Below are 11,905 nucleotides of genomic sequence, written 5' to 3'. Positions count from 1 at the left end.
GATAGTGTAATTTTTAGTATACCTAGAAAAGTCTAACTTCGAATTGGTGTTTTTTTTCTTTTCTTAAATCTCCATGAAATGAACGTTACGTCGCAAGGAGTCGCAGGATAACACATTACTGTCATTAGCACAATAGCAGCAGACAACTTCACGCATAGAATTTAGGTAAATATTAGGTGAAGAAAGTTGGAGCAATTTTTTAATTTAATTTCATAGTTTCAACTTTAATACCAACTTTTGTTTTGCACTTTGTATATTGTATTTGAATATTTATTTAATATAATCATAAAATGTAACATGTTTTTGAATGACAACTGTTAGTGTTTAAAGTTGCTACCACAGTTGGTATTCTTAAGAAAGTATTCTGCTAATTTAGAAGAATAAAGACTAATATATCATGATTAATATATTTTACAGATTATATACTGAAATTTATGATGCGATAGGGAAAACTGATATTACAAAAATGAAGTCAAATTTGTAATGATTTCATTGTCAGTAAATTGATAGTTCTTGATGCTAATTAATGTGACATTTTGTTAATTTTAATGTATTTTGTAGTTTCTTGTATTTATTTTTATTTGTAACATGTCATGTGCTTATAACACTGCATTTTGTTCCTTGTTTAAAAACAATGCAATCTAAGACTGCATATCTGATTTGTTCTACTAGTACTACTACTAGTGTATTTCATAGTATTAAATTTATATAATTATTTAGGATTAAATCACTTATTTTTAGTATTCTAGTAACTGATCTTTTAAAGTTTATTTGTATATATTATTAACCTATGAATTACTAAGTCAGTGATGTAAGTGATAGAATAAAATTGAACACATCAAGCAGCCAACCAATTACATACATGTGTAAATGTATCTCTTAATAATAATGATATTCAAACACGTATATCTACCAAACAGATGTTGAAACAACTTTTAATTATTAACGATTTGGATTAATATAAAGCACATGTAAAGGATCTTGAGGTGTTTGTAGTAATGTAGATATAAGTATACTAACTTAATGGAGGAATTATGACACTGAAGTGCATGCATACTGGAGCTAATGATGTTAGTAGGATGACAGCTGAGAAGTTGTTACTCGTGTGCAGAAAGCTTCTTTGTAGCTTTAAGAATATATAGCGTAAAGACATGTCTGAGCAGAATAAGGATGTGTTAGGCAGGTGACAAAGGACTATTTTGAATCTTTAATATACAGACAACACTGAACCATTTGGTTCTTCAAGGCTATCCTTGCTCATTCACCCTTGAGAACAATAAAAATGTAAACTCCCTCTTTATTTTTTGGAGATCGTCGATTCTCCTCTAAATTTCCATCCATGGGTAAAAAAAATGTCATATCTGGTTATCCTATATATGAGGAAATGTGTCTAAAACTAAAAGTAGACAAGGAAATGTTTTATCCAAAGGACCAAAAATGTCATCCACTTCATGGAAAAATCTTGAAGAGTAAAGGAAATTTGTTGCCTTAAAAACAAATTTCCTGTACAAGAAGTGGAATGTTAATCCACTGACCTTTATACTGAAGTGTTTTGTTTCCCTACCTTTTTTTATTACATTTGGTTTAATTTTCTTAATTTCTTCAACCAATTTCTTTTTTGGTGCAGTAATTACAAAATAAATTTCCATTAATGAGGTTTTTTTGTTGGTTTTTGGAGGAAATTTTAGTTGAGAAAATTTTAGATATGTAAAAGTTTGCCACTTTTTATCACCATTTGTGGCAGCCTCTACTACTACTGATGGTAACTCATTCCATATACCAATCACCCTGTTAAATGAATAAAACTAACTTAATTAGACCTTGGCCTGATTTTTTTTTGTCAAAATTTTAAAACTGTATCCTCTTATCCTGTTATCTTTATAATACAGTATAAAGAAATCAGAGGCCTTTATTCTACTAAGTCCCTAGATAATCTCATGAACTTAAATAAGATTACCTCCTATGCTTCCTTTCTCAAGAGAAACTCAGTTATCTTAACCTGTTCTTACAACCTTGCTTAGTGATTTATAGAAAGAGTATTTATTTTAGCTTATAACTGTTATGAATATAAATACACCCTAAAATTATATTAGCTTTATCATTCACAACAGAGGAATGCTTTGATGGCTTGAGTGACATATTCACTAGTAGGCCAAGATCCTTTTCTTCATTTATGCTAATAAGTTGGTTCCCATCTCTATTAACAATGTGATTCAACTAGTTATAACCCAAGTGTATAAAATAGCATTTACTATAAGTGAAAGATACTTGCCAGGTGTTTGTACAACTTACCAATTGATCCTAGTTATTCTATAATACCTCAACTTCTTCAATACAGCTATAAATACTATGATAAATGGAATAAATATAAAGAGCTATAAATACTGAAGAGTTTAATATCATCAGCAAACTTTCCTAATTTACTAATTGTACCCATATCAATATCATTAATGTAAAAAAGAAAAAGGCCCAAGTTTTGACTTCTCAAGTACTCCACTAGTAACAAGGGTCTAGTTCGAATGGACTCAATTCATAAGCATTTATCCACCATACAATCCAATTAACTAGTATTTCGATATGGTACATTACCTCCACTCAGTACTGCCCTCTATATGCAAAAATATTTTTGCATGCCACAAACCTTGAACTCCCATGATCAACGTGGTTCAACCGCATCTCGCATGTAAATCATCATGCGAAAACCCTCCATCAATAGAATTGTGACACGCCTGGCATTTATCAGGTCCTTGGGTAGGAGATCCGGCTTGTGTCGCTTTCTTTTTCACCCGTCCTATATTGGGGTTTATCAACGTAGGTGGAACATCTTCTGCCATTAGTCTTTGAGCCAGTGTTTTTCCCCTTCTCGGCCCACTGTTCCTCTTCTTGCGGATTTTCTCATATGGCTGTCCACTTATAGGAATTTTATGTCTTCCTCTCCTACTTTCTCCCTTTTGTTTCATTCCTTCCAGATTCATAGACAGTCTGGTTGGGCAGTCCGTCCAGATTGGAATGTCAATATTGTTCTTCACTGCCTTACTCTACCTCCATTTAAACATTTGTCCTCATATTCCTTGTTTCACTTATCCCTTAAGACTTATTTCGTACTACATTTAGCCTGTGAGTGTTGTTGGTCTGATATATTTGCCATCAACATTTCAAACACACTGTACCATTCCATAAATGTTCTCCTTTATCCGGATTGATCTTTCCTCCACAAAACTTCAGCGGCTCATGAGGGACATTCTTCCTTCTCACCGATTTCACTTTCATCCATATCTTACCTTTATTCCCGGTCAGATCTGTATAGACTTCTATGTCCCATACATGCTCTTCCTTGTTACATTGCCCACATGGTTCCCCTTTCTCACCTTTTCATCCCATGGCAACAATTCTCTGTTCATGACCTTTCTCCTTCTACTCTTACCAGTTGGGTTTGGCAGTTGATTCAAGTGGAATATTGCTCCTTGTCTCCTTCCTGAAATCTGTTCCAGGTATTGTCACATCAGATCCAGCACCTTATCTTTTCCCTGGGATCTCACCTCCCTTGTCCATTGGAGGAAATTCTTCATTCAGGCATGTGGACTACACCTCGTACGTTCATCTCCCACAATATTCGTTGGGTGACTGTTTCTTTCTTGTCGGGGTACTGTCTTCCTCCTGTCACCATCCTTCAAACTTCAGTGAAGCTGTGACTTGGTAAGTTTTCTTTCTATTTTTTTTTTCATTTCAGTGGCATGTCCCTTTTCAATTATGATCCTGCTCGGTGGCGAGCATTGCCTATACAGGTATGCTTCTTGTTTCTCAAATCTGCCTGTATGGCCAACTTGTATACCCATGGCTTATAATGCACACTGTTGAAATGGGGTGTTCCACAAGATTGTTCGTAGCTTTTCTCGTGATTTGTTTGCTTCATGGTATACCCATTCCGGACTGTACTCATCCATGGACTTAAATTAGTAAAGCAGAAGGAGATAGCTGCTCATCCCTGCAGTCCCTTCAATTGAATAAATCAGGGGTGGTCTGCTTTTCAAAATCTTTTTTTTTTTCATGGTTGCCCATTGCACTGTTTCCAGTATCAGCATTTCTCCAGACTCTCCATCGCATTTTGTCCCTTTTTTCTTCTAGCGGAGTATAGGAGTCCTTGCCACTTTCCAGTTCTGATCAACTGGAGTGGTGGACCATGGAAAAGTCCTCATGAATGTGATTGCTTCCATTCTGTGGAGAGTAGAGTGGTGGTGCTCTGCTGGTGTAGATGGCATTAGATCCTTCAATCATGCACTCCACCTCCATGCAGTGTGTCCAAGAGGTTGGTGTTGTACTCAGCTTCTGTGCAGTTCTATCCAGAGGGTTGGGTTGCTTATATTTTCTAGATGCAATCCACTTCTGTGTGGTCCTATCCAGATGATGATGTTGCACATATCTACAAATAAATACACTCCACCTTCATGCAGTGTGTCCCGGAGATTGATGTTGTGCACAGCTTCTGTGTGGTTCTATCTGGACGGTGAGGCTGCTGATATTTTATGGATACAATCCACTTGTGTGTGGTGGGACCTGGAAGTTGCAATTGCTCTCCAACTTTTGTGCACTCTTATCCAGAGGATAATGTTGCTTGGAAGTAGATCTGTAGCATTGCAGTTTACCCCTTTGATTGGGATTCCTCATCCTACCATCACCTGGATGTCAGTTCAAAGTGAGTGGTTTTGGATTAGAGCTGGACCAATCAAAATAAATCCTCACACACATATGTTGGTTGTGTTTCCTCTTCCTCACTCAACTTGCCTCATGATCTCCACTTCTGTGCAGTGGGTCTTGGAAGTTGATGATGCACCAAGCTTCTGTGAAGTTCTATCCAGAGGGTGCAGTTTTTATATATTTGTATAGGCAATCCACTTCTGTGCAGTGGGACCCAGAGGGTAGTGTTGCACTCTGGCTTCTGTGCAGTCCTATACGGAGGATAATGTTGACTGGAGTGACAGTTCTCCCTCTCATATTCCACCTCATGGAGTTTTCACTGCCTGATGCTGATGTTGTGCAGGGGTTTCCAGTCCAATTGGGTTTGAGTTTGATATGACCTGCCACTTTGGCACATCTCTTCCTACCGTCATTTGGATGTCAGGTTAGCGGTTGTGGATTTGTACACACGTACCCATTTCATAGATTGCTTTGCACTGTATATATTTCAGTTCTACTAAACTTGAGGTGAAGATGGTGTGAACTCTTCTCTTACCCTGGGTCGGAGTTTCTATTCCCGATACCACTTGGTTTTGGACTGGAGTTGACCAGCTGTGTATAGTCCATTGCACCCTAGCCACTCTACACCTTGGAGCACATCCATTTTAGATTTCCCTACATTCCTGTCTGTAGATGGCTCTTCTACAGTTTTTCTTCTGTGAGATTGAGATTTCAGTATATTGTGGTTTGGATTTCAACCCACCTGGTTTTCTTTATTTTTTTGGTTGTGCTCCTCCCACTTTCCTGTCATGTATGCAACACCTCATTCCACAGTGGGGGGAGAGTATACCTGGTACAGAAGTAGTGCAGTTTCTCATGTGTGTTTCTCTCCCAATAAAATCATAGCCTTCCATTTCAGGTAGAGCCCCAACTCATCTGTTTTGTTTCTGATACTCCTAACATTATAATAACAGCAAATAAGCTAATTTTTAATTCTGCTAAGTTTATATTTGAATCTTAGACTTGCCTTTAAAAGTGTTATTTGACTTTTGCTCCAAATTTTGTTTACCACGTTTATTTGTTGCCTGCTATCCTATGAATTTCTTTATTCCCAATTTCCTTTACCATTCTTCATGTTCAGTTTAAATTATCTTTAATAAACATGTTTAAAGCTTCTATAAAAGTCTTGCTATCTAACCTGCTCAACTGTATCTCATTTCTAGCATATAAATCACCTTTACATTGAATACTATCCCAACGATCCAACCAGCTCAAGTTTCTTATTTCAACATCTAATCTGAGGGAGCACCCCTGGAAGGACCACACATTTAGTTACTGAAAGAGTAATTTATACTTACTAAGCAGCTCTTCTGATCTACAATTTCCAACATTATTTGCTTCTACATGCTCTAGAAAAAAAGAGAATGTTTTTTTGTACTAGCAGTTAAACTGGCAACTGCAATGTCTTAGTAGATATCGTCAGCACATCCTGGGATTAAAAATGCACATGGGATAAGGATAAATGAGTACTTTTACTGGGTGAGCTAAAGTGTTTGTAAATCACTTTATAACCAACTAAACTATGTAACTACCATAATTTGCTAATTTGGAAAGAATCTTCTACTTTTGCTTTCATAATTTTTTACATCTCCATTAAATATCACTCAAGAGCCTTTTAATTAATATGTGCACACAACACACACACACACACCCTGTAAAAATATTTCATTGTGTTACACTTGTGATGAAAACCTCAATGTGTATTGTGTAAAGCAACCAATACATTTTGGTCTTTTTTTAAATATTTTATATGTATATTTTTTTATATTCTTGTGCAAATAAAATAGGAAGATTTTAGTGCTAATACAGTTGGAATATTTATTAAAGTATTAGTAGTAAAAATAAGTTTTTAAAGGTTGATTTATGTATATGATATCACTTGTGATAGCCACATATGATTTAATCCCTATCTATATTGTGAAATGATCAGTGGATAATACTAACTTACTTATAGTCCCTATTTCAATCGTACATGGGTATAGATACATGTGTATATATATTTATATACTTTCTGAAACTTGTACCAAATTTCTCTTGTAACTTTTGCATATGTTAAGTATACACTACCTTATAATTTTTATTATATAGATTTGTCGGATAATGCAATAACCATGAAATAAATAAATTTAGAGGGCATTTACTGCAGATGTCAGTGTACCGAATTTACAATATAATTTTGAAATATGCTGAGTTGACTTGTGCTATGTATACGTATATTAACTTACAGAATAATTAATACTGTACATTTTAGGTAACTTCGGAAGGGTTTGGGTTTTAAGAAGATAATTACACTTACATGCATTACTAGTGCGCGCGCACACAATTATAAACACATATGTTTAGTTTGCTGTAAAAATTATTTACTCTTGTAAGCTAGCCCTCCAGTAATTCGGCGGTAAGTCTGAAAACCGGATTTTGGTACCGTGATAGGCACAATACAGAGAGCCTATTGTGTTGCTTTGTGCTTAACTAGAAATAAATAAAACAACCGATCTTATAAAATATTCAATAATATAGTTTATTAATTTTATATGCTCCAATACAAAGAAGATTCACAATGTGAGATCATTAAGAGAATTTACAGAGTTTTTTAAAATCCGACATTTTTCATTTTTAACAGTCTACGTTGTTGATATTAATGATAATGCAAAATGAATTATCCAATGTATTAGTACTACGAAGACGTGTTCAGTATTTAATGCAATCGTTGTCGCTCGTATGAGCGGCCAGGTCAGGCTAAGGAATTCCGTTTTGTTTTTTAACGTACGATGTTGCATTCAGTTATTTCATCAGTGCCGTTAGAATGTTGCCTGATTTCTGTATTATTTCCTTGAGTATATGCAGTTATTCCACGTGATCTGAGTAGCGCGTGTATCAGCTAAAAAACAGATATACAGGATTAAACAAGGTAAAGTACATTATATTGCAGTACCTGTGGGACATTTTTTTGTCTGGTTGGTATAATTCGAATCTCATTTGGAATTCCCTTTGGAAAATCCTACCTGCGTTGTTTCTTAGAAGGTAGATATTGTAACAGAATGACGCAGTTTTGTTGTTTCAGTTACGTAAGCACATTGTTCATCGTCAGAAGGGCTTTACAGCGATACTTAAACCAGTTGACTAATATTTGAATTTTTCATAAAATATAAAAAATGCAATTATACACACAAAGACACGTATTTCGAAATACAGTTTTTGTAAAAGAACTCGGGTTGAAAAAAAATTGCGTGTAGGAAAGTGTATCTCGTAATACATAGATGGCGTTTGAAAGACTTGTTTGTTACCCTGCCACTGTTTGTCGTTGAATGATGAAACCGTTGACATCATCTCGCGTGGCATTTCCAGGTGAAAATCGAATTGCCTTTAGTATTTGTCTCAAGCTTTGTTGAAATTATAACCTATTCACAACTATAGACAGCAATGTTTGAATTAAATATGACCAAATTCTTTAAAATTATTCCCTCCCCACCTTAGTGGCTCAGCGGCAGTTTGAGAGCTTATAACTAAAAATCGGTTAGAGCGTTCGACTCGCATTCTGCGGGTTCAAATCCCCGTCATGTTCGTCGTTTCAGACATGGGGGGGGGGGGGGTGCTATGAAGTGACCGTTAATCCCACTGTTCGTTGGTAAAAGAATAGCCCAAGAGTTGGCGGTGGATGATGTTGACTGGCTGCCTTCTCTCTAATCTATCACTGCTAAATTAGGGATGGCTAGCGCAGATAGCTCTCGTGTAGCTTTGCGTGAAATTCCAAACAAACTAAATCGAAATGGAGCTCGATACCTGCAGTAGTCAGAAAACAGATATCCCATTGTGAAAATTTGTGATCAACGTTTTGCGCTGCATAGTATTTACATAAAATATGTAGAAATTTAGTTAATTTTAGGTTACCTATCAATTCGGAGTATGACGTTACTAAACACCTTAAATAATTCATCAAAATTTCATATTAACTCGCAATAGTACGCCACCCAGTGGCACAGCGATATGTCTGCGGAATTACAACACAATAAACTGGGTTTCGATACCCAGGGTGGGCAAAGCACAGATAGCCCATTATGTAGCTTTGTAGAATGTTTATCAATGATCTATTGTTGCATTATGTCATAGATCGCCGTAGGTTTTAAGTTTCTTGTACATAGAGGTTAAAGATCTCGTTATAAGGCTGTAATGGAATTGGTATTTGATATACCTCGAATCATGTGTTCAGTTTTGTTACACCTTGTGTAATACGTTTACTTGTGAGCTGTTTGAGGAGTGGAGTACAAAGGTTAGACATGTTAACGTAGATTTAAGGTTTTGGGAGCTGCTATGCAAGCGTGTGCCTTAGCAGAACTGCTTATCTGATATACTACAGTATAAACGTTTTCTTTGGATAGTTGTATTAGTAGTAGGTGGGTGATCTTAGTGGTCTTTCGTATATTTGTACTTTGACTATACTTTAATTTTGTCGCGGATTGGCCCTGTGGTAGAGCTTGCGAACCGGGTTCGAATTCATGCGATACCACAAAATAGTCTCCGTACTATAAACTGTGGTTGCATTATAAGTGGAACAGTTAATCTCTTTACGTGGAGGGTGCTGCCGATTGGCAATTCTCAGTAGTTAAAAAATTAGATGCCTAATTGTTATTACAGAATGTTTACAGAATACTGTTCAGAATTGAAGTTCTTATTGATGGGAAGCTATTGTAAATTGACCACAGCTGCCATTATTGAATTATAGTGGATACATGTACATGGCATTCATTGCAATTTTCATACCAGAAAGTTGTGTAAGCATTTACAGTGCTTTATTACTTCAATAAATATCCATGAATTGAACTTTTGTTGCCGACACCTGCCCAGCTTCAAATGTACGTTGCGGTTCTTTAATTGTTTTTCTTTTGTTTGCAAACAAACGTGTAAAAAAATGCAATATAGACATTTACACTTTTGATATAAACTTAGTGTGCAGTATGGGTAATTATAGATAATTATAAGATGTTGAAGTAGAGCGTAGGATTTAAACTATTTGTAGTAGATGTATTTTGTATATTGGTATGGTATTTGGCACTTAGTTTTCCTTTGAGACAACCTTTTATTCTTTAATTTCTCAAGTGTTATTCTTTCGGCTTATTTCACCAAAACACAAATATCGATTTATCGACAAGCCACCAAGTGTTCACAAGTTGGTGAAGGCCACGTGACAACAACATCATTTCTAGATTAAGAAAGATTGGTTTTTAATTTTCAGATATATTAAATGTTTTACGTCACCATTCTGGGGAATCAACACATGCAACTTTTTCACACAATCTTTTATTAGCATAAGCATTATTTAACGTCTGTTATTCACACTGAATATTTTACCAAAGTGTAAAGAAAAAAAAAGTTTGGATTCTTAACGACGATACTTGTTTAAAATATTTCTCATGATTTTCAGTTCAGTTGCTTGAAAATTGTGGAGCTGTGCTGTAGCGTTCATTCACATACTGTTCTTTCCATAGTTCACTAAGGTAACGCACTAGAGCAGAAAGAACAGTCCAAGTGCAACATTTCTCGGTAATATTTGAGCGTTTTAACACTTTGGTTTGAGTTGACAGCGTGACGGTATTTCACTTAAATGACAACTGTGACCGAATTATCTATCGATGTAAAGGACAGAGAATTGTACGAGTGGAACTTTGAAAAAGAAAAAGTTGATGGTTCCAACTCGTTAGGCTCAGCGATACATGTCAGTGGACATACATTGGATAGTCTGGCTAGTCATATTAATCGGACTACAAGTATGGATGAAGGTGATGACCAAGAGTCTCCGGAAAACTATTCTCCTCTAGACATGGGTAACTTGAAATTTCTTTTAGAGTGCTTTTTCCTTTCATTCGGACCAGAGTTTCCACAACTGGGTAGGAACCATCCGAGATCGAACCCAGAGTATTTCGAAACCTCATTTTCTGGGGAATTTGAATCCGAGATATCCAGTTCCAGCAGTCGATCTTCTCAAATATCCGTAGATCTTGATCCTGTGTTTTTCAGACAACCTGGCGTTTTCGCCCCTCGCCATGGAACACATACCCAAATAGTAAATGACGATGATGTAGCTATGGAGACACTGGTGCCGTTTGGCGACAATGTTCTTTTAAGAGAATTGTCAGAAATGCGTGTGATTCTTGAAAGAATTCTAGACACCCGGGAACAATGGAATAACGACCATGAAATTTTGGATATTCTTGAATTCTTGGAAAGTCATTCTTCTCACAGTGACCCAACGGCTCATTTTCCAGTGGGAGAATTGGATTGTGTGGAGTGTGGGATCTGCCTGGAAGTTCACTGGTTATATCGCCGACCGTGCTGTAATTACTCAGCATGTAACAATTGTCTTCATCTGTACTTTACCACTAAGGTGGAAGAGGGGTTTGTCAAGATTCAGTGTTGTAACTACTCGTGCTATAACTTTGTTCATAGAGACGAGATCTCCGCCCGCTTGACTTCGTCCACCAAAGAAATTTTCAACAAGCTTTTGGTGCGAGCTAATGAAGACGACTATACAAAAACCTGCCCTCGTTGTAGCCACGTAATGAAGTTGAATTCCAGTGAACAGAGGAAACTTTGGGCTAATGTACGGTAAGCACAATTTTTTGAGGTTTTATTAGAGTTTAAAATTGTGGATTAACGCTAAACTTAACCATATATTAAATTATGCTGCACATATTATTTTATAGGTCAGGTATTACATATTTTATGCCAAATATGTAAATTAGGCGCTTTCTTAGACCAAGTAAAAATATACTCTAACTTCTTATACTGTGTTAAGTTTTTTGACCAGTGTTGTACGTTTAGGATAAATATGAATAACTAAGCTAGGCATGTGCAACGTACAGCCCGCGATGAATTCTTAAAAATATATTTAAATCCGACCCGCCCACGAACTCGTATATTTTAATCAATCAAGGTAAAAAATAAATAAAATTGCATGCAAAAAAAAAGACTATCTCTGACTTTTTTAACTATGCGACAAGAGCTGTTAAAAATTCAGCTAAGTTCGTCTATGTGTTTCCCGTGGGAATAAAGTTTGAACTTCAAGCAAAATAGACAATTCTCTATACAGAAAACATAATATAAAACGTCATTTGATAGATGAAAACCTTGGCTTTTTATTGGTTACAAATAATATAGTATTAAATGTAAGAGAACT

At 36.0% G+C, this 11,905-nt stretch overlaps 1 protein-coding gene across 3 annotated transcripts in view; it reads left to right on the top strand.

The window, feature by feature from the left end:
* The first annotated feature begins 49 nt into the window (after positions 1–49).
* The window catches only part of LOC106460091 (probable E3 ubiquitin-protein ligase RNF217), a 38,552-nt gene continuing 26,696 nt past the window's right edge, over positions 50–11,905 (top strand). For 2 of the 3 annotated variants that reach the window (XR_002610679.1, XM_022386710.1), the window contains exons 1-2: positions 50–165; positions 10,154–11,334. Coding sequence is in view for 2 of the 3 variants with exons in the window: in XM_022386710.1 (XP_022242418.1) it covers positions 10,334–11,334 (1,001 nt within the window). In the remaining variant the exon portion in view is untranslated. The remainder of the gene's footprint in view (positions 166–10,153; positions 11,335–11,905) is intronic. The other variant, XM_022386711.1, reaches the window with a different exon arrangement.

This window comes from Limulus polyphemus, unplaced genomic scaffold (assembly GCF_000517525.1).
Source record: "Limulus polyphemus unplaced genomic scaffold, Limulus_polyphemus-2.1.2 Scaffold706, whole genome shotgun sequence".
In the NCBI taxonomy this organism is placed as follows: Eukaryota; Metazoa; Arthropoda; class Merostomata; order Xiphosura; family Limulidae; genus Limulus; species Limulus polyphemus.
Note: the sequence above shows the minus strand (reverse complement) of the source record. Positions and strands in the feature narration are given on the sequence as shown.